We start from the raw sequence: 23,441 nt of genomic DNA, 5'->3' as shown, positions 1-23,441 counted from the left end.
CCCCGCGCCACAATCGATTAATGTCTCAAACATTCAATCAGAACAATGGAACACATTTACTTCAATGGGCCGTATAACTAAATCAACCTGAGACCAATGTATAACAATAAAAACAACAAAGACTCTTGATCCTTTTGTGTAATTAATTTACAGCTCATTGGAGAAGGTTCACTCACCCTTCACTAAGGATATTCAAATAATTTATTATTTTTTACCATCTCTGTGCATAACCGAGCAGTGTTTAGTGAATGTTTTGTGTGCGTCTGCTCTCAGCTGGCGTTGCACTACAGATTATCCCCCTCGGGAAGATTCCTTGTCTAAAACTACCAAAGCAGGAAACCCCACAGTGTAATACAACACGTCCTTGTTCCAGTTTCTCACAGTTTCTCTAAAATCGGCTTTTATTGATAGTAGATCCAGATAAATGTCACCTGTGCAGTTCTTTAAAGCACGATATTGTAAATAATTCCAATATGGCTAGTAAACCAGGTGAGCTAGTTACCTAACCTGTTGATCTTCTGTGATCAATAATACCATGCATATGAAAGACTGAAAAGTGTAATTGCAATTAAAGTCTAATTAAACTGAAGCACTTCTAAATCTTTGCTCCCCCCACAAAATGGCTTAATGAGATTATTACTGACTCCATCTTTGCCTTGGACAATTTTTTGTTTAAATATTTGTATAAACGATTGTGTGACTAAACCTACATTTGTGTACCGTGAATGCCTTGATGCTCAGATCTGAGCATTCTTCCCGTAAAGATCTTGCTTTTCTTTTTTCCGGCCGATTTGCCTCTTCCTCTCATCTGAATCTAACATGCTTTCACTGTGTTCGCTCATGTGTGCAGAGGGCCTCCAAGTGCCAAGCAGCTCTCTAGCCTGGCTTTCCAGGCTCGGCACAATGGAGCCTGATTCTCCAGCCCCTCTATCCCCCTCTGGCCTAAAGAAGTCTCCCTGCAGGAGTGGAGGAGGACCACCTCGGTATCCGTCTGTCTGTGTCTGTGTGAAAACCTCCATAATTCCCCTCTTTTTTGTCTGGCTGCACACTCAGCTCTGTGTTAGTATAGTGACTCCCGTGACTCAAGGGTTCATTTCCTCCGTTTTTTTATTGTTTTTATATACTCTCTCTCTCTACAAAACTGTCACATTCAAAGATTAATTAGTCTGCATCACCCATGGCCCATTTTTCTTTATTACTGGTGGAATGAGGTTAGATAAAAATTGATCTCTTTGGGGAAAACTGGTATTTCAGCAGCAATAGAATGGAAAGGAGCTGATACTGCATAAGGGTAACTGAATACAATATAATACACTTAAGATTCTGCAGGTTTATCGGTTAAATATAATAGAAATGTGATAAGCATATCCAAGGATACAGCTGATTCAATCCCATATCTAACATGCATGTGATGTGATTATGTCCTATTACCAGACTCCAGACATATTAGCAGACTCCTACCAGCATTTTACTCCAATGAGCCTAAAGCATATTAGATAGGCATGCTTTCCCTGCACCATGGGGACATTAGATTACAGGAATGGGGCCTAACACAACTCATTGGCTTCCTTTGGTGTCTTGCTCAGACATCCATTCATGTGTTTATGGAACACGTGGGAACACAAATTTCAGTTATTGTTCAGCAACTAAAAATGGCCTTGATCACTTTGTATTTATTCATTTGCTCACTTTCTCACATGGGGAACAATGCAATCCTCAAGGTTTTTTTATGCAATGATAATCTGAAATTGTGACATTGTATTCTAGTGAAAAGAATGCCAAATATCTTTGTTGGCTGACGTGCACAATGATAGTGACTGACTTGGCAGGGGCACACACACAAAGCTTAGAACTCCCACCAAGCTAGACCTTTTGTAATGGTAGTTAAGGTATTTCAATATAAATGACTGCTGTTATGTGAAGATGATATGATGTGGTGAAACAGAAGGAGAGGTAGCGAGAACATGGGACATGGTGAGATAAAGAAAGAGGGAGAAAGCAACAATGATAAGCGGACAGGCAGACAGGCTCCCCAACTGACCGTTGGGTCCAGAGGAGGCAGTCTCATCTCCATGCTCTTCAGCCACTCCCTCAGTGCTCTGATTTGACCCCTGAACTCACACTGCCATTGGCTCAAGTCCTCTATGTCCCTCCTAAAAGAGAGAGGACCGTTACAAAATGCCTTCACATGAAACTCCCACCACATTCATAGTGACACTGTGCACTGGCATTTGAGGAATAGTTGTAGAACACAGAAGATAGAATCCCATAAACTAAATATATAAACCAGGGCTCATCAGCTGGAAAGAGGAATAAACTGCCTCATTGGGCAAGGATCTCTCTAAATGCTGGTCTGGCACCTGAGCCTTTATGAAAATGTGTTTCTCTTTAATGATAAATGCAAATATTCTGATCTACAAAGCAGAGACTATTGTCCAACTGTCATCACAATCTGTTTGGTCTGACCTGGTGGGAACTGTGTGATATATTTGGTATTCATCTTATTTATGTCTACAACATCTAGGTCCCTCACCAATATTTCTGAGTCCATCTGTCATATTGCTGTGGCCATTTTCTCATGAAAAATGTATAAAAAGGTTGAATATATTAGCTTTTTGTTTTGATGTGAAGCATACCCGCATCTTTGATCCTGTGATGTAGGTGTTGGTGATCGAAAGAAAGCACATCTTTCATCCTGCAAGAGACAAAATCATCCATGCACCACTTCTTGTGTCTTGCTGTACTGCTGTAACACTTTCAACTGCTTGAGCTGGTATTCTTCATGTACATTTAAAAACAATTAAATGCTCTGGAGTAAACTGTTTGCTGCACGCTGATATCAGTATTTTACACTCTGTTCCTTGTTTACTTACCTCCCTAACATCAGACCCCGATGCTGGATAAAGAGCTGGGAGGGAAAGGGCCAGATCAGAGTAGCCAAGGGAGCTGAGTGAAGAATTCTGGGAGGTAAATGTCCCGTTGGTTGTGATGGCAGCCTCCTCTATCAAACCTGGTGGCTAATGTTGGCACATAGAGCATATGCACACAGCACTGTATGTGTAGTACATGAGTGTAAATTCACCTGCATACTTATAAGGTCCAAAAGGCCATAATTAGTGCATTTCCTGTGTTGCTGCCTGTTCCTACAACAGAGGTTCCCATCCCTCTATGACATTAGCTGGCCCAGTAATACTATAAATATGATCAGAATAAATAATACATCCGCCAAATCTCTTGCACTACAGTGAACATGATCAATAATTAATGAGATTTCGTGAGTGGGTTCATAATATGATCAGCTGTACGGAGAAGTGCCTATTAGACCAAATTGAGGATGAGGGCTCGTGCGCTGTTTAGCTTTTGCTGTTTTTTTACATCTTACACCCTCTGAGACATTGTATGTGATATTGGGCTACACAAATAAACTGGATTTAAGTTTGATTCTGTGGGGAAGGGTAGATGAATGTAATACTGCCCTCATGTGGTAAAAGTTATACCACAGGCGATAATTAACACAACGTCTCCTTAACTTTTACTTACTTACTCGTTTTTCCTTCATTACTGCAGTGTTGTGTGTTTCAAAGCACATTAAGAAATAATTAATATTTAATAAAAACAAATATCCTAATCACTAAACTATACATGCACAGTACGAGTGAGAAGAAGGTCTCTTCAGAGCAAATTTATTTACAATATAGTGTTATTTTCAAAACATACAACATAATCCACTCACCATTTCATTCAAAGCAAAATATAGTGATTAAAACCAGCCATTTATTTTTTGGACTAAATATTCAGCGCCATAGAAATAAGATCTTTAGAGCACTCATACATATCTGCAATAGGCTTTATTTTACATCAACATTTTCCCAATTATCCTTTGAAAAGTTTGTAAAACATGCAAGGGAAATTTGTGATATATCAAAAACATGATAAAATATGAAAACAAAGATTTACAGATGCAAAACAGAAATACTTGCCATCAAAAAATAAATTCTACTAGCAACATAAAGCTTCAAGCTGATTTTCTTCAGCTTGCAAAGGAAATAAAAGGCAGAATATCAACTGAAATGATTTAATATTATGTATTGAATACATTCATGCAATATGGTTAGATTATCCAAATTTGATCTCGTTTGTATTTTAGGAGATAATACATTTAGTCTACTACCAATTTTCAGTGGATTTAAGACTAGGCAAATGAAGATGTGCTGTTTCATAAAGTAAATCTCTGTTTTACAGGTGAACAAATGAAATGTTCGTCTGCTTCCAAAATATATGGTTATGTTCATTAATATTAACATTCAAGTAATGAACATGTAAAAATGGATGAAGAGTGTTCCTAGAAAGGAATCCCAAGATGGTGTCAGGGTCATTCAGCCTCAGACTTCTTCAAATGAGATGTACAATGGAAGAACATACTCAGTGGCACATCTAGAAACAAAACAAAACAAACAAACTATGAATTATGTAAACCAAACCATGCAGCAACAAAAAAAGAAATGAAAAATGCAAAAAACACATGGATGAAACTGAAGTTTTCCAAAAATGAAATGCAAATTAAATGAAATAATGGTGCAACAACAGGTAGACTTACCCGCATATCTGGATGAGGATGACATGGGTTCACACATCCATCCACGCCTAGTGGCTCGTAAACTCTGGCCAACTGAGTATCTGTGCTCATATATTGGATTCTGAAGGACTGAGGCAGCTGTTAAAAGGAGAACAATCAACAATAACTCAGTTAAACCCAGAATTTATTAAAAAAAAACCTTGACCGGTGCTATCACCCTGGTATTTCGTGGCATATGGAAAACACAAATCAGCAAAATATACTATATGGCTCTGAAATGACTTTTAACAAATAAAATACACAACAAAAATATATAACAAAAAATAAAAAAAGCATTTCAACTTACAAGAACCAAAATAACAGGAGGCAGGTCTGTATGGGAGAGCAGGATCAAGTCTGACACCATCTTGGGAATTACCAGGAACACTTGATTGAGGGTGAATATGAAGAATTCAAAACTTTGGAGTGTGTTAAAAAATGCAAAATGAACTCGAGGGAAGCAAAGTCCACTGAATATAAATGAGCATGAGTACAATGCCATGACAAATGTGAAATAAATTTCAGTACAGTAACTATATTTTCAATTATGGCACTATTGTCACTGTTTAACACTGTGTAGTGTCTCTATTTTAGTGGATTATTTGCTGCAACTAACTGGGTAAATGATTTACTTACCCAAGCAACAATTAACATAAAGCATGCCCATATTCTATAAAGACATTCAAAAGGCAGCTATGTATTTTTGAATCTGTTAAAAACATTATAACTACGTTGACATATCTTACGGAGTAGTACGGTCAAAAAAGTCTTTTTTTTTTAAACAGAGGACATATATTCTTGAATTGCAAAGAAAAGACAGAATACTGGAAAAATATCTCTGTTCAACATACATACAGCATATATTAGTTTCAGAAGGAATACGTATACAAGTCTTAACAAGAGTAAAATAAAAAGCTATAAAGTCATTTGAAAAAAAACTGCACTAATTTTATGATTTCCTTTGAGAGAAAAAACTAAATGGACTGGTAGTTAATCAGTTCTAAAGTAGAGGGACACCCTACAATTCTTAGTTAAATCTCAGTATGTCAGGATTTTAACAAACAGCTAGTATATATATGTATGAAAAAAAAGCGGCATCATTTCTTGGTGTGACCACATGCAGGGCTGAATAAATAAATGATAATTTCTTTGTTACTGTAACTGTTTGTCCTTTAAGAAATGCAATTGTTAAGTGCATTAGTATTATTGGTTCGTGGTCACATGGTCTATTTATATTTGCTTGGGTTAGAACTTGCTGATCAGTATCTCCGGCCAAAGTTGGTTGAAGAAGATGTGAAGGAGGAGGAAGAAAAGTTCATGCTGAAGCCAGCATCAATGCTTCCTCTTCGGGAGCCAGATCTGGATCCGGTCCTTGAGCCACTCCGGGAGCCATAGGCAGATCCAGTCCCGCTGACATTGTAGGGACTGTAGAGGCCTTTGCTGGATTCTGACGAGGCCTCAAGAAGCCTCAAACCAGATCCTTCCTCGACCATGCTTCGATCCATTGCGTCTTTGAAAGAGATTTTCAGTTTGGTTTTGGGACATGTTAGGTATTTGGAATAAGCATTGCCATCTCTCAGCTTCTGTGCAGTGCGGGCATCAATTGAGCCCTTCTTGATGGATTCATCTAGAGCCACTCTGCCCTCGACGTCAGGCTCAATCAAGCCACCTGTCAGATACTGGACCTCAAGAAAACGCTGCCCTGCCTCATAATACAACCAACCCTTCTTAAGAGCCTGAGAGGCAGACATCTTCACTTTAGTTCTTGGATCTTCAAATCCTTGGAAGGCTTTTTGAGCCAAGTTGATTCGATCAACCATTATTTTATCCACAAGCCCCTTTTCTGCAGCATCACTGACTGTGAATCTCTCCCCGGAGTTTGGGTCAATTATTCCACCTGTGCATGCTTGAGCCTCCAACAACCTTTGGCCGGTAATGTTGTCGACCAGGCTTCTGTGAATGGCCTCAGTGACAGACACCTTCTCTAGAGTGTCTATATCCAGTATTCCTGCTATGGGGACAGTCACCTCTGTTGGGTCATTCCATATAACTGCAGGTGCTTTAATGGAGGGAATAGGGCTCATAGAATAAGAAGAGGTGGAACCAGTGGTTGAACCAGTTGTTGAACCAAAGGAGGATGTGCGAGAGCGGAAGCCTCCCATACTTCCAGAGAGCATGTCCGCAAATTCTGTGATGGCCAGATTTCCAGATCGGTATGTATCAAGAGCTTTCTGGTCAATGAGACCGCGTGAAAGAGCATCATCCACGTCATACTGTCTCCCTGACCTCCTGTCAATGATTATGGATTTGACAGTACCATCTGATGAGGTCATTGTGATCTCTTCCCATTCACATTCCTGCTCAGCAAGCTCCAGATAGGTTTGGTGGTCAATGAGTCCCCTCCTGTAGGCCTCATACACAGTCATTTCTTTGCCTGTCTCTGGGTCTACAATGACAACTCTACGTTTCCGAACTGAGGATTTGGAGGATGTTTTCCTCTCTCTCTTCTTCTCTTTCATCAACAGGAGCACAAGGCCAGTGTCGGGATCAGTAATGCACCTCTCCATGAGCTGGAGATATGTAAGGTTTTCTTCAGTGTTGGGATCAAAGAAACCCTTGGTATCATCAGAGGGATCTGTCAGAATTTCATTCATTTCTTCATCAAAGAAGCCACGTTTGTAGGCTACTTCAACAGGCAGACGGTGACTTTCCTCTGGGTCGATGATTCCACCTGTAGCAATCTGGGCTTCCAGGAGGCGGATACCATGATCTTTTAGAATGAGTCCCTTTTTCATCGCCTGGAACAGAGAGATTGTCTTGCCTGAATAAGGATCTCTATATCCTGTCACTGCACGCTCAGCAGAGAGAAGCTTGTCTTTGAATTCTGGGCCTACAATTCCCATCCTTACTGCTTCATTGACAGTGAGTTTGAGGCATTTGATTGGATCAGTGACATATCCTGTGGCTGCCTGGGCCTCAAGCAGTTCAAATGCAGTGCCTGGCCTGATCATGTTCTTCTTCATGGCCTGATAAATTGTCAGACGTTCTTTTGTGGACTCTAAATATACACCTGCAATACAGCCTGTGCCCTCGAGGTACCTTGACAGCCTATCACTAACCTCTTCAACTGATATAAGACCTTCATGCAGTTGAGTGACTGTCTCCTCATCAATAATCTTTGAACGGAGCAGCTCCTCCAATGTAATTTCTTTTCTCAGACCCTTGAACATCAGCCTCTTATCTCCAAGGGAGAGGAGACGCAACCCACCATCTAACTTGCATCTCTTGAGCAACTGGGCATATGACAACTTCTCGCCAGGATCCACAGGGTCCACAAATCCTTTCACATCGTCAGTCAGCCTTTCATTGGTTTCCTTATTGATAAAGCCTCTTTGCATGGCAATGTCTGCTGGCAGGTGGAACTGGAATTCAGGATCAATAATACCTCCAGTGGCAGTTTGTGCCTCTAACATTTTTAGAGCATAATCCTCTGGAACAAGATCCTTTTTCATGGCTTGGAAAAGAGAGATGACTTTTCCACTGTATGGATCTTTGTATCCTGTGACTGCTCTTTCAGCTGAGAGAAGTTTGTCATGGATCTCAGGGCCGACAATACCCTTGCGAACAGCCTCGTCAACAGTGAGTGTCTCATTTTTTATTGGATCAACAATAAACCCTGTGGCAGCTTGGGCTTCTAGGAGGTTGAGGGCTACTTCTGGTGTTAAAAAGTCTCTCTTCATCGCTTGGTAAATGCTCATCTTAGAGGCGGAGTCAGTCTGGACACCAGCCACACAGCCTGTGCCATAGAGATACTGTTTCACAGTGGTCATCTCCATGATGTCAGAGATGTCCCTCTTGCCCCGTTTAAGGAGGTTGTACGTCTCTAAGTCAATGATGCGGGCGTTGTACAGTTCCTCAATAGTTATCCTTCTCCTTATTGTCTTGCATGACAGTGGATTTTCATTTACAATGATCTCTCTCTGCTCCATTATCTCAATAATAATGATGATCATGCGCTCCTTAGTGATTTTTCCAGAGCGATATTCATCCATGAGCTTTTGTCTCTCTTTCTCTGGCAGCATATTGGAGTTGATAACATCCCAAAGGTTCACTGGCTTATCACCAAGACCCTCAATGGGAATGTCAATTTGGGTATTGGTCAGTTCACTTTGTGTTTGCTCCTCTGTGTAGAGATATGTCTTCTCAACAACAGTTGGAGACTGAGGTTTAGAGAGTGGAAGAAGGTACATGCCGGTTTCTGGATCTCGTTGGCACTTGTCTTTCAGTTGCTTATAGGTTAAATTGTCATCAGTTTCTGGGTCTGTGAAAACCTTGTTATCATCTGATGGTTCAGACAGAGTGTTTGCAATTACTTTACTGAAAATCTTCTTTTGATAGGCAACATCTGTTGGGACACGATGACTGTTTACAGGGTCAATTATTCCTCCACTACCCATCTGTGCTTCCAACATAGGCATGGCGTGCTCTTTCAGAATGAGATCCTTCTCCATTGCTTCAAAGAGTGAGATTTTTCTGCCAGTGAAAGGGTCTTTGTAACCAGTGACAGCCTTTTCTGCAGAGAGAAGTTTTTCATGTACTTCAGGGCCAACAAGACCAGACTTCACTGCTTCATCTACAGAAAGGTATTGGTTCTTCACTGGGTCTACGATGAATCCAGTGGCAGCCTGGGATTCTAGGAGTGAAAGTCCGGTGTTGTGTCTGAGGAGCTTTTTCTTCATAGCCTCATAAATGCTTATTTTCTCCTTTGTGGGTTCTAGGTAGAGACCAGCGATGCTATCAGAGCCTTGTAGGTATTGTTTGACACTGGGATTCTCACTGACTTGTTTCGGTGTTGTTTTGCCCTGCTGCAGGTGGTCAAAGGTTTCTTTGTCAATGATTTTAGAATCATACAGAGAGCGAGCTGGGACAGGGGCTCTGAGTCCTTTGAAGCTTGATTGTTCCTGTTTCTTGGTTTCTTTCTCATGTACAATGGTGATAACAATCTTGATAATCTTTTCAATTGTAACCTTTCCTGACCTATACTGTTTTATGAGATCAAGCCTTTGGGCATCAGTGAGATATTCAGAGTAAATGATTTCCCAGATTGTCATTTTCCTTCCTTTAAATGGCCCAGAATCAAGCTCTACAGTTGCCTGAGTCATTGCCTCTTCAGTCTGGGCATCAGTGTATGTCGGCTCTTCCTTTGCACTGATCGCTTGGTCTGAAAGAGGGAGCAGCTGGAGACCTGTTTTCTTATCTGTAACACATCTTTTGAAGAGTTCAGCATATGTGACATTTTCCTGTTGATTGGGGTCAAAGAAACGTTTAGTTTCATCAGTAGGACTGCTGAGAATCTCTTTCATTTCATCATCAAAGTAATTTCTTTTGCAGGCCACATCGTGTGGAATATGGTGGCTTTTTACAGGATCAATAATGCCACCAGTGGTCAACTGAGCATCAAGCAGACGGATTCCTTGCTCTTTTGGGATAAGATCTTTTTTCATTGCTTGGAACAGAGACACAGTCTTTCCAGTGTAAGGATCCTTGTAACCTGTAACAGCTCTCTCTGCAGACAGGAGCTTTTCATGCAACTCGGGACCAACAACACCCGCCTTGACAGCTTCATCAACTGTGTACTTCTTATTATTCACAGGGTCAACCACATAACCTGTTCCTGCTTGGGCTTCCAGCATGTTCAAGGCAGGCCCTGCTCTCATCACGTCATTCTTCATAGCCTGATAGAAGGACATTGTCTCCTTCGACGAGTCAATAACAACTCCTGCGATGCAGTCTGTGCCCTTCAGTGCCTTGTGGACAGGTTCTGTTTCAGACACTTCTTTGACCGTCTTATTGCCCTTGTGCAATTTGTTGTACAGATCTTTATCAATGATTTTGGATTCAAGGAGCTCAGCAGCAGGGACAGGTGCTCTCAGACCATCAAAGGTGATTTCATTCTTCTTCTCCTTCTCCTCTGCCACTGTAATCACAATCTTAATGATCTTTTCAATTGTTATTTTGCCTGTCTTGTATTGACGGAGAAGGTCTTTCTTCTGATCCTCAGTGAAGTACTCCGAATTGATTATTTCCCAAATGGTAACAGTCTTCCCCTTGAATTTTCCAAAAGGCACAGACACTGTTGTTTTGTTGAATACATCCTTGGTCTCCTCCTCTGTGTATATACTTGAGCACTGAGCAGCTTTATCTGTGATTGGCAGGAGAAGCAGACCAGTGTCAGGGTCAGTAGTGCATCTCTTCATTAGCTCAGAATATGTCAGTGGCTCTTGAGTGCTGGGGTCAAAGTATCCCACTGTGTCTTCTGAGGGGTTCTCCATAATCTTGTTCATTTCTGCATCATATTGTCCTTGTTTGTAAGCTGTGTCATTTGGCACACGGTGACTATGGATGGGGTCGACAATTCCGCCAGTTGCAAGCTGAGCCTCAAGGACTCTGATGGCATGGTCATGTTCTATCAGACCCTTCTTCATAGCTTCAAAGACAGAAATCTTACCACCAGTGTATGGATCTTTGTAGCCAGTTACAGCTCTCTCGGCTGAAAGCATTTTGTTGTGCAGTTCAGGGCCAATCAAACCTTCCTTGACAGCCTCATTAACCGAAAGTTTCTGGTTCTTTATGGGGTCTATAATATAACCTGTGGCTGCCTGGGCTTCGAGAAGGATCATTGCTGTGCCTGGAGTAATCTTCTTCTCTTTGGATGCTTGATATATTGACATCTTTTGTTTAGATGGTGTCAACAAGCCAGCAATGCAGTTCTTTCCTTTGAGAATTTTTCTAAGGTTTTCTTTCTCACCCAGTTCTTGCACAGTGGTTTTGCCCTTTTTCAGCTGGTCAAACTCCTTCTTTGGTAAGAGGCCAAGGTCATGAAGTCTACTTGCAGGGACCTTGTCACGGATTCCATCAAAAGCCAAAGGATCTGGCTTCTTAACCACACTGTCCACCACATCTGCTGCATTTTGACCATTAAAAACTGTCTTGGTGTCCACTACCTTTATAGCATGGATAACATCTGTTGGAGTGGCCTTTTCAGTGGGTTGCTCTTTCTGTGCTTCCTCGAGCAGCTGGAGTTTGTCGCGCAATTTTCGGTTCTCTTCTGCAAGTAACCTTTCCTGCTCCAACCTCTTCTTTTCTAAGTCCTGCATTTCTTTTTGTTTGTTCTGCATCTCTTCCTCAGCCTCTTTTTGCTTGTTCAGGGCTGCATCCATGGTGGCCTTGAGTGTTTTCTTCTCCTCCTCCATCTGCTTTCTCTGGCGTTCCTGTTCATCTTTGAGAGCTTTGGCCTTTTTGACTTCCTCCTCAAACTGGCTTTCCAGTCTCTTTTTCTCATCTTCAATAAGCTTCTCCTTCTTCAACAGCATCTCTTTTTCAGTCAGGAACGACTGCTGGAGCAGTGTCTTCTCATGTTTAATTTGTTTCATCTGGGCATCAGCCATCTGATTGAAAAATATGCAAAATCCAAAGTTACAATAGGTTTTATGAAGCACATAACACATCAACATAAATGAATCGTATTTGTAATAAGTGTATTTTGTACAGTGCACTCTGCTTATGCAAACTGAGATTACCAAAAATAACAAACTAATTTTATGTGTGCTTGTGTTTCATTAAAATAATGGCTCAAGTGTGATTGATCTGGCATGAGAGCGATTGATGTTTTGAGTGTTGTATTTATAATTGGTATCCTCCTTCCAGAAACTGTAACGATTCAACATAATCACATCCATTTCACTTCACTAAACCCATGAACCCATTTACTTGATTAAACCTCCCTGAAAGGCATTAGTTTTATGAGAGGGGGTTTGATGTGTTTTTTCTTTTCTCTCTTTCCCCAATTAATGAATACTAAAGTCACATCAAGCTAAAATTGCTTATTATTGTGGTAAACCACTTAAGCCTGTCAAGTGCCCCTTACCCAGCATGTACAAGTGGAAGAGCAGTAAACAACAGTGGAGGTCTGCTCTACTCTGGAGGAGGCTTCACATTCACAAATTTGCCCAAAAAATAATATGAAAGCACTAAATACTTGAAAGTAATCGTTTGTGTCAACAAATTTGAGGTACTTTTCAAAGTTATCCTATAAGTTATCATACAAATGTGTTTTTTTTTTATCTCAATATTTGCCTGCTTAATCAAGACTGAACTGTTTTCACTGTGAAACAAAAGGGTGTTTTATATGCAATGTTGACTTACAGAATGAGCTTGGTAAACGAGAAGAATGCAGAGTGGAAGTATGTTTCTTTCCTGGCTTAGTTAAACCACTCAAAATCGACTCATGCTGATCAATCATCTTATTAGCCATACTTGACAAAATCTACATTTATTTTCTAAATATGAATGCTGTGTTTTAAACAGACAATGAATGATTGATATGTAATTGGATTGAGTTATTGATATTGAAATATTAAATTATTGGCATTTCTGAATTTTATATGAAGAAATTAAAGCCATAACACTTTGTGACTGTCCATGGTAGGGTCCAAGTCCAATGTCTTGAGTGTGTGTGTGTTGTCCAAAATGCTTATCCTATATTGTGATTTTCATGATCACTTTTGAGTGAAAGTAGGTGAAATTCCATGTTTAGTGTTAACCCCCGCAGTTATTGATAAGTAGCCCTTCTAATCTGTGATGGGAATATGTAATAAAAGGCATAAAATCTTTGGTCTGTAATGTTAAATTCATATTTTTGCCCTCTTGGTGATAAGTTTTATCAACCTTAACTATTTCAAGGTGGCTTAAATTACTGCAATTCTCATTTATTTGGGAGCAAAGCTGCAATTGAAAAAGAATGAAACATGAAGTTTATCATAAGAGGTTGAAACATTCAAGGATTTGAAGAAACATTCCAGGATATGATTGGCATGAGCACAGTGCACTGTAACAAGAATCAAAATCAAATCAGGTTCAAAATCAAAGAAATGGTTTTGATGATTAGTAGATTTAAGGACAATGGATAGAGGAAAATTAAAGAAATTCTTAAAAAGGGAGTTAGTTTTCAGATAGTTAACAATGACATAAGCTGCTCTGCTATGCCATTTTTGACACAATACCTCTTTAGACTTATTTTGAAGGTCTTCAGCCTCCATTTTCAGTCTAGCCTTCTCCTTCTCTAGGTCTGTGATAGCTTTGCGTAAATCGTCTGCCTCTTTGTTGGTGTTGAGTCTGTCCTCTTCCAGTTTTTCCACAACAGTACTCTTTTCTTGGGTGGCTATTTCGGTCTCATGAAGACGGGCAGCGATTGTATCAGCTTGTTTCTTGAACTTCTTCGCCTCCTCTTCAGCTTTGGCCTGAGCTTGACTAAGCTGGGAAACTTTAAGTTTAAGTTTCTCTGATTCTGCTACAATCGCCAACTGTCTCTTCCTTTCGGCCTCCAGCGATTTCTGGTATTCCTCTGTTTCCTCCTCCAGACGTTGTTGCATCAGTTGCTTGTCCTCCAGCAGTTTCTGGGCCTGCTCCTGAGCTAAGTCCTTCTGCCTCTGGAGCATCTCCGCCTCAGCTCTCAGTTGAGATGCCTCTTGTATGGCTTGCATTTTCTCTTTGAGCATTTTCTCTGCCAGGGTACGTTGCTGGTTGAGGTCGTCCTCAGCAATCTGTCTCATGCGTGCCGCCTCTCGGGCCTCCACGCTAAGCCTTGCAGCATCCTCTGCGAGCTTTTTCATAATTTCAGCTTCTTCTAAGAGGAATTTCTGTGTGTTGTCTTTGTCTTTGGACATGAGCCGTTGGTTTTCCTGCTCTATTCTGATTTTCAGTTTGAGCAACTCTTCCATCTGAACTTTGACTTTGAATAGTTCGTCCTCTACCTGGCTCTTCTGTTTAACAGCATCATCGACTTCATCCTTCAAGCGCTGCAGCTCTTCATCGAGAACAGATTTCTGTGTATCAGTCTCATCCAGCTTCAGCTTAACCTTGGTGAGCTCCTGCTCTACCTGGAATTTCTGTTTTAATGTTTGCTCTGCCAGTTTTTTGTGCTTTGCCATTTCAGCATCAGCTTGCTGCTTCTGTTTGAGTGCTGCAGCTTCTGCTTGTGCTCTTTTAGCAGCTTCAAATTCAGCCTCCTTTCGCAGTCTCTCTGCATCCTCCTGAGCTTGGGCTTGGTTTGCAGCTTCTTGCTCGGCAGCTAATTTTTGCCGTTCTGCTTCCTCTGCTTGTTGACGAAGGAGAGCTGCTTCTCTTTCTGCCTTTTCCTTAGCGGCCTCCGCCTCTTTAGCCAGCTTCTTAGCTTTTTCATACTCTTCCTTGAGCTTCTTCTGCGTGAGGTAATCTTCTTTCTGTTGAGCTAGAACACTTTGCACTTGTTGCTCAGCTGCATTGCATTTCAGGGCTGCTTGTTGGGCTGCAACAATTTGTTTTTCAGCCTCTTCGTCTGCGTCGTCTTTCTGTTTTCTGGCTTCCTCTGCTTTCTTTTTCAGACGCGCAACTTCATCCTGTGCCGCCTTGCGTTGCCTGGCTGCTTCTTCCTCGGCAGCAGCGATCTTCTTTACCTTGTCCTCTGCTTCCTTCCTCCTCCTTTCCTCCTCGAGAGCAAGCTTGCGGAGTTTCTCTGCCTCCTCTTCTGCTCTGAGTTTACTTTGTTGAGTTTCTTCGGCAATATTTTTCAGCTTGTTCAGTTCGAGCTCCAAGTCCAATTTTCCAGTTGAAGCCTTTTCAAAGTTGAGTTTGAGAATTCTGATTTCCTCTTCGACGACACGCCTCTGCTTTAGAGTGTCATCAACTATTGCCCTTTGTCTTTCCATTTCATCCTCAGAGGATTTTTTGAGCAGTACTATCTTTTCTTCAATTTCTTGCTTGTGTTGGGTGGCCTGGTCTTCAAGAGCCTTCCTCTGGTAAGTCTCATCCTCAGCTTGCCGCCTCAGTCTTTCATTTTCAGCCTCCTTCTCTTTCAGGGCAATTTCAGCCTCTGTTTTTAGACGAGTGGCATCACTGATTGCAGCCAGCTTCTCTTTGAGAATCCGCTCAGCCTCTGCTCTCTGACGAGCAGCCTCGTCCTCGGCAATTTGCCTCAGATGCTTGGCATCCTCTGCAATGGCTCTGAGCTTGCTTGCTTCATCAGCCAGGTCCCTCATTTTGGTGGCTTCGGCCTCCAGAAGTTGTTTGCTCCTCTCAGTGTTGGACATGGTCTCTTTCTCCGCTTTGAACTTCATCTCCAGAAGTATATCCATTTCACTCCTCACTTTAGCCAGTTCATCTTCCAGTTGTTTCCTTTGTTGTTCAGCTGCAAGGACTTCGTTCTTCAGGCGGTACAGTTCATTTTCAAGAAGGGATCGCTGTTGCTCTGCGTTATCGAAGTCTGCTCTGAGGCGAATAAGCTCCTGTTCGGCAGTGAGTTTCTGCTGAGCTGTGCTGTCAGCGACCTTCCTCTGCCTCTCCAGTTCTTTCTCGGCCATGTCTTTCTGCTTCAGAGCTGACTCCTCGGCTTTAGCTCTCTTTTTAGCCTCACGCTCAGCTTCCTCCTTTTGTTTCTCTGCATCTTCTTGAGCAAGGCTCTTTTTGTGAGCTTCGTCCTCTGCCTGCAGCCTTAGGCGAAGGGCCTCATTGGCTTTTTGTCTCCATTTTTCAAGCTCTCGCTCGGCCTCTTCCCTGGCATTTTCTGCGTCTTCCTGTTGTTTCTTGAGGCGGGATGCTTCTTGTTGCAACTGAAGGACAGCACCATGTTCTTGTTTGAGGGATTCTTCCAACTTTGATGTCTTCTCCACAAAGGACATGTGTTTGCTCTGAAGCTGAGCAGCTGCACTCTTCTGGGCTGCCTGATGAGCAACCTGGATTTGTCTCTCCTTTTCAATTTCTTTTTGTTTCACTTGTCTCTCTGCTTCTTCTGCCTGCATCTTCAATGCTTGTAGATCTTCCAGAGCTCTCTGTTTTTGCTTAGCAGCTTCCTTCTCTGCTTCAGATTTTAGTTTGAGTTCCTCCTCTGCCATGTGCTTCTTCTGTGTCTCTTCATTGACTTGTTTTCGGAGCTTCTCAGCCTCTTCTTGAGCAGCCTTTCTGAGTTTCTCAGCTTCGGCTGCTCTTTCACGAAGCTGTTGTACCTCATATTCTGCATTACTTTTTTGATTGACTGTTGTTTCAAGTTGGATCCTGATGATGCGGATTTCTTCTTCGATCTTTACCCGACTTTGAAGAGCTTCGTCCACCTGTTGACTTTTGTCCTTGATCTGCTGCTCTGAGAGGTTCTTGAGCTCATGCAGTTCCAGCTGGACGTTTTGCTTTTGCTTTTCTGCATTTACAGCAGCAACTTCTCTCCTGCTTACTTCCTCCTGCATTTGGAGCTTCAGCTCTCGAGCCTCTTTTTCTGCTTTGGCAATGGCCTTTGCATGACCTTCAGCTAACTGCTTCTGTTTGTCTAACTCAGCCTGCATCTTGGCCATTTTTTTCTGCTCTTCAGCTTTGAGTTTCTCAGCAGCTTTCTGCATTAGTGGAAGCAAATGGTAAAGAAAGGATTATAATCAAGCATGACAGGTTAAAGGTAACACTCCACATCAACTAGCTCAGGAGTGTGGATTAAAATTGTCATTACTATTGTAATCACAACCTAATCACACTAATGTAAGAGCAGTTTAATGTATCGTATTACCCATTGTTAATGTTAATAGTTAGCTCAAAGATCAAGTCACATGTTTTAGATGCAAATTCATTCACATGATGTTAAAGTCAAGATGCAGTTAAACAAATCACGGCAAAATCAAGACAAATGAAGAATGATGAATGATGGGGATGTGTCAATTAATGTATGGAAACAAAGGATCATTTCTCAGCACAGCAGGGAAATCATATGGCATGCAAACAGCTTTTTACCTGAATCAGAATAATTCAAATTTAATCATTATGAAGCAAAATGCAAACATCACTTTATAATAACGTGGCTATAATATTAAAATTGTCAATAAGCTAGGCCCCTAATTAAATTGTTTCAAAAATAATTTGCCTTACTGCTTTTTTAAAGGTTCATTGCATTAAATTAATCTACATAGTGATTTATCTCTTTCATAGACCATTAATATAAACATAATCATATGCTTAATGTTATTGGTAATGTGTTCAGTGAGGTTTTATGTTGTCCAAAATGTGGAAGATTTTATCGAAATACTGTTAATGTGCTGTCAAAGACAAAGGCCACTAGTTTGACAATAGTACAGCTAAATGTTATCAGCCGGTACATGTCACCAGTGCTATTGCTACAGCAACAGATGGTCACATGAACCAAAAATTGGATCTAATGAAAAGTAGTGACATGTGGTAGGTCTGTATATGAACTGTAAGTGAACCATTTTTCAGCGTTGATGCAATAACGCCAGCGAACATAGATGTCAAACCATCAGCCTGGGTGTTTATATGAGCAGATTGAGTTCACACCATTAGCTCAGCAAAAATGTGTTTCATCTCATCTCATGCACTGGGGGTTCTTTAAATCACTATTGACCACAAAACGGAACAGAAAGGAAAGGAAAGTCAGGAGGATAACAAGTTCAGAGAGTGGTAAGTTGAGAAAACAGGTCATTTCTGTTTGAAAATGATTATACAGTTAGTTAACAAGGACAACTGTGTTCATAAGATGTTTTATAGAGAGACATGGCTGATAGTGAAGGTGGTTAATATGAATGTCTAGAGAAAACTAAGACATGGACGTGCAAATGAAGAAAATGTTTTAAAGCTTTGAGACACAGGTTAGGATGACAGACAGCATGGAGTATATAGAGACCTGAAATACTGTAAATCATTTACCTCTTTATTGCCCAAACAAGTTAAGCATTCATCATGGCAAAGCACTGGCAAGCAGTTAGGAGAAGCAAAGAAACAAATAAAATATTAGGGTTAGAAAATAATCTAATTTAGGATCTAAAATACTTCCAACGGGTGTTAATTTGGAAAAAGGAGAACTGAAGACCATTTTATCTCAAAAGAGGAAAGGACAGTGAAAAAGAAATGAAAGTTCCAAAAAAAAAATCATAGTGAAAGAAAGAACCCCTCATGGTTTATCAAAAAGGCAAATCAAACAAAATGAATGAAAATGAAGTCATATCCAAAACTAGTTTTATAATCTTACCACACTCCAGTATTATCAAATCCATGCATCATGTATCTGAATTTAACATTTTGGCAATTTTTTTTGTCATAAACCACTTTATTCAATGGCTTGCTGTTTGGTAATGTATTCTTTGATCTTAACTGATCTTAAAATCACTTGAACACTAAATGTGTTCCAAATAATGTATTCTTCTCTATCGTATGGCGCTGCTACAACATGCCAATGTTTCAAGCTTAATAAATGCAAAGGAATAAATTGTCACCAGTACATTAATTTGTGTGTATATGTGTGTGTGTGTGTGTTTGTTTGTGTGTATGAACGTGTGTGTGTGTAAAACACAGAGATAAGTCCACACAAGCGTTCGGTGGTTGGCGCACACTTGGTTGATTATTTGGTTGTATTATTTGGTTGGTTAGATTTCGGTTATCATTTAGTCTGTTTTGGGACCCCACTGAGTTGTCACGCACCTCCTCGTCCTCCAGGCGGCGCTGAGTGTCAGTGATGAACTTTATGTACTGACTCGTCAGAGTCATCAGCTCACTGTACCTTGTCCTCAGTGTTACATACTAGAATGGGGAGAAAAAAAGTAAACACTTGAAAATGTGTCATATAACATCTTTGAGCCGGTGACACAATTCAATGGTCAAGTAGTTTTGGATGAGATATATACCGTGTATCCTTTATGGTTTCATAACCACCATACCTCTTGAATTATGTTGTCGGAAGCAGAATCCATTTTGGTTTTCTTCATAGGAGAAGCAAGAGGTTCCACTTGAGCGTTGTAAGCTACCAACTGGAGTTCATAATCCTTTGAAAGAATGAATGTCAGTTTTTTTTCTCCAGATTAACATATTCCAAAGAAAAATGAGCACAAATGTTGTTTAAAGCTCACCTTGATAGTATCAATGTATGCTTTGGCATATTGTTGGCACTCATCAACTCTGTCTTTGTTCTTCTCTATCTCCTCCAGAAGTTTCTGTTTTGAAAAAAGGTGGTTAAAGATACAACAAGGGTCAGCACACTACTTTCATAGGAGACATACAGTATCTTAGAAGACTCATTGTACCTTCTCCTGGGCCAGTTGCTCCTTTAGAGTCTTGCTGTCCGTGATGGACACAGCCTGGATCTTCTCCTGCCTTTGCTTGGCATCGCCGATCCAGCGGATCAGCCAGTCGTAGCTCTCACGGTAGTAGCCAAGCTGGCGGCCAAGCTGCTCCAGCTCCCTCTGGCGAAGTTCCATCTGCGTGAACACGGCCTTCCAGCGGTCCTGCAGACCTGACAGGTGGTGGCGGTAGTGGTCCATCTCGTTATCGCGCTCGTTGTGGACGCGAGACATCTTGTCGCTCACCACGGAGGCTTTCTTCACCTCTTCTTCCAGGGAATCGAAGATGGGCTGCTCACCCTCAGCTTCTGCTCGCATTTTCTACAGAACGACAACAGGAAGAGATGGAAGTCAGCAGTGAAAATGTATCAAGTTCTCCTCTAACGTGCTGTTGAGAAATAAAACCAATCTTATGTTGTTTACCTTGAGCTTTCCACGGTAAATCTCCACTTCTTTGACATCACCAGGCACAGTGTGGACATCACGCAGACAGTCCTCATACTGCTTGAGGACAGCCTCAGCACCCTGTGTGTTACGGATGACCATTTCTACAGTCTTGAGTCTGGAAAAAGAAAAAGAAGGAATAAAACACACAAATATTAGAAGTGTTAGGAGAAAAGGTGCATTTTATCATAATGATGAAAAGGCATGTAGTTGGGGAACTCACTTATCCAGGTAGACAGAGGAGAGCATGTGCGCGTGATCCATCTTCTGCACAGTAACTTCAAGCTCTGACCGCAGGACAGGAGCTGAGACGGACTGCTGAGGGGACGCCAAGATCTCTTGTGTCCTCACAGTGACCTTGTCAAGGTCCTTTTTGATGCCGTCAAGCTCCACCTGCACTTTCTGTACAATGGAGAAAGACAATATGAGGTGAACAACATGTAGAACATGGAGAACTTGAGTAAATGCAAAAGATATTTTAGGTCACATTGCTATTCGTACTTTTTACTTTGCATACATTACCTTCTGCTCTGTGGTTTTCTGGAGACATTCTTTCAGAGGTTCCTTTCCCATAGGTTTGTGTATACGATCCACAGTCTGAGCGTCACACTTCTCGATGCGCAGACGCAGGTCCCTGACCTCGGAGATGTAGTTCTTACACAGAGTCTCGTCTTTTTGACCTGTGTAGTAGCATTTGCATTTGGAAGCGAATAGTGAGTTTGAAATTCCTTCATGAATCAAAAGTCAGAAATGTAAAAATTCAGAGGAGTAGACAATTTGTACATTGTCAAAGCTGTTGCAACTGCTAGTTCTTAGTGCACTTTACGTAAATTCTTACATGCAAGTGATGCGTCACAACCACACACAGAGCTCTATACACATTCACAGAATATATAGCAGCTGTTTTCCATCTAAGGAACCACCACCCTGTGCACTGTGGGGGGATGTGGCTCGTACAGTGTGGAGGACAAAAGGCATTATTACCTACTAAGCTAATCTATTCAGTGCTGGGGACTAAAACACCATGCAGTCACTCGGGACACAACTACAGGAACAGAGTGATTAAAACGATGTTCTTTTTGATCCAAAAGCTCATCCAAAGCTCAAAAGCATAGCCACACACAAACGTGGTCAGCTGCAGCTTTGACTTTTAATCACTCACCTTTTTTAAGATTAACAACCATTTGTCCTGAAAGGTGAATTGACAGGCATATAAAGTTGCTATACACCTTCATCACCTTAATGGGTAATACAAAGCTTCAATACTAGAAGAAATGCCTCTGCTCACCTTTCTCCATGGAGCGATGCAGGTTCTCAAAATGCTGGGTTGACTTGGTGTAGTCTTCCTCCACCTGCATGCGGTCATCAGGGCCGAAGAGCTGGGAGTCCTGGCTGTCACGCATGTAGTCCTGGTAGTGGAGCTCCAGGTTCCTCATCATCAGCCTGTATTCCTCTGATTTCATAGTCTTAAACTGCACATGAAGGAGAAGAAGAAGTGGGCAGTGAGGAGGAATCCCAGACAGGTTTTTCATGTAGAGCTATTTCGCTTCTCAAAACCAAATATAACAGCAGTGGTAACACTCACCATGGTGATGTTCCAGGAGCGAATCTGTGTGAAGTCCCTCGTCAGGTACTGCCAGGACAACAAGCTCTTCAGGTCAATATGCAGCCTCTGCCACAAGGTCACCATCTGCTGCTGACTTGTATCCAAGCTGAAGCAGAGAAAAGAAGAATTGGGGAGAACGCAAAACAAGGGGTATGTAAATGTTTTACACAACATAATTATCCACATATATATTGGAGAAAATTGTCTTTTTTTAAAGGAATGTCTCAAAATTAAGACCAATATTTCCCATTACCTGAACTGCTTCAGGGTAATAGAGCATATGAGGTAATTATCTGAACAATTATAACAACTCTGAGGATAATGAGTAGGATTCTAATTTGGGTATTGATTAGTTTAATAGGGTTCTTTTAAACAATAAAGAGGAACAGCTGAATGCATTAACCAGGGGCTTCCATCGGCACCAATAGCAGTATAGAGTTACTATCCCCATATCAAATATCCTGTGGTCTCACCTGGACACACTGTCCATGGCCTCCTTGTTGACTGGAGGTACAAGGAAGCAGACAGACGGCACCACCGCCTCATTGCCAGAGTGGTTCAGGACCTTCCACTTGAAGGGCTGAGAGTTGTTCAGGAGAGCACACTCATCTCCTTTATGCACAGTGATCTGAAAGAGAAACATGGTAAATAGTCTGCATCTATGTCTCTGCCATGGTGTAAGACTGTAAGTGAAGAGAGGCGGCTGTGGTCTGACAAACAGGCATCCTCACCTCCATCTGCTTGAAGTCACAGACAGCCTGGATGGGCAGTTTGCCTTTGATGGAGGTGGTGGGGTTGCGAGGTTTCAGCTGGACGATGGACCTGGCTCTCTTATTCAGGCCAGTCACGAGTGTCTTGAATTCATTCAGTTGTTCTCGCTCTTCCTGTTACAAATAAATAAAAACAAAAATATCGATTAGATCATTCTCATTCTCCTCAGCATCTCCATAATACTTGATTCTAGATTTTGCACTCGGAAAAAGGTTCTGACAGCACAGTGTAAAATGCACACACCACAGCATCCTGCAGCAGATCCTCCAGGCGTGTAGTGGTGGTGGAGCGATCGCAGCTGTACTTCTTTTTCATGGTGTCTTGCATCTTCTTCATCTGCTCCTGAGCTTCCTTTGTGTCAGCGAAGAACTGCAAGTAGGGGAAAATAACCAGGAACAGAATATCAGACATGGATCATTTAAAAATCTATCCTTCAGTGGCTGTGATCGCGGGGGTCATTGTCATTCCTCTAATTTGTTTCGCTTCATACCTGGTAGTAGGCTGTGTTTTCCTTGAGATGAGCCTCAATGCAGCAGCACAACTGAAGGATCCAGCTCCACTGAGTTTGCAGGGCAGCTGTGAAGGCCTGGAAGGGACAAGTAGACGGGATAAGAATAAGATCTCGCTTCAGTTTGGCATATAAGAGACTCTCAAATTTCAAAAGGGATCACTGTGGTATTCACCTCGACTGTGTTCTTGCCAGGATGTCCATCTCTGACAAGTTTATCACCTGTGGCCTGTATACCATTGATCTTCTTCTCCTTCAGCTCCAGCTCTCGCATAAGGCCCTAAAGAAAAAGCCCAAAATCATTATGATAAGTGAAATGCTGGTTGAAGAGACTGAAGAATTCCATTTTATACTCGACTC

The 23,441-nt window shown here is 41.5% G+C and overlaps 1 protein-coding gene across 11 annotated transcripts in view; it reads right to left on the bottom strand.

Moving 5' to 3' along the window:
* Positions 1-3,667: 3,667 nt before the first annotated feature.
* Positions 3,668-23,441, bottom strand: part of LOC143000832 (plectin-like) — a 106,233-nt gene continuing 86,459 nt past the window's right edge. For 9 of the 11 annotated variants that reach the window (XM_076150271.1, XM_076150272.1, XM_076150275.1 and 6 more), the window contains 18 exons: positions 23,257-23,361; positions 23,064-23,159; positions 22,817-22,942; positions 22,534-22,686; positions 22,276-22,430; positions 21,782-21,908; positions 21,485-21,668; positions 20,719-20,876; positions 20,420-20,598; positions 20,176-20,314; positions 19,717-20,073; positions 19,543-19,626; positions 19,354-19,458; positions 19,118-19,216; positions 13,678-17,031; positions 4,923-12,063; positions 4,598-4,714; positions 3,668-4,434 (listed from right to left, as the gene is read on the bottom strand). In XM_076150271.1, the coding sequence (XP_076006386.1) occupies positions 5,875-12,063; positions 13,678-17,031; positions 19,118-19,216; positions 19,354-19,458; positions 19,543-19,626; positions 19,717-20,073; positions 20,176-20,314; positions 20,420-20,598; positions 20,719-20,876; positions 21,485-21,668; positions 21,782-21,908; positions 22,276-22,430; positions 22,534-22,686; positions 22,817-22,942; positions 23,064-23,159; positions 23,257-23,361 (11,610 nt within the window). In that variant the 3' untranslated portion in view covers positions 3,668-4,434; positions 4,598-4,714; positions 4,923-5,874. The remainder of the gene's footprint in view (positions 4,435-4,597; positions 4,715-4,922; positions 12,064-13,677; positions 17,032-19,117; positions 19,217-19,353; positions 19,459-19,542; positions 19,627-19,716; positions 20,074-20,175; positions 20,315-20,419; positions 20,599-20,718; positions 20,877-21,484; positions 21,669-21,781; positions 21,909-22,275; positions 22,431-22,533; positions 22,687-22,816; positions 22,943-23,063; positions 23,160-23,256; positions 23,362-23,441) is intronic. The other 2 variants (XM_076150277.1, XM_076150270.1) reach the window with 1 other exon arrangement.

This window comes from Genypterus blacodes, unplaced genomic scaffold (genome assembly GCF_046128005.1).
Source record: "Genypterus blacodes isolate CSIRO-AG114 ecotype Tasmania unplaced genomic scaffold, CSIRO-AGI_Gbla_v1 ptg000052l_1, whole genome shotgun sequence".
NCBI lineage: Eukaryota > Metazoa > Chordata > Actinopteri > Ophidiiformes > Ophidiidae > Genypterus > Genypterus blacodes.
Note: the sequence above shows the minus strand (reverse complement) of the source record. Positions and strands in the feature narration are given on the sequence as shown.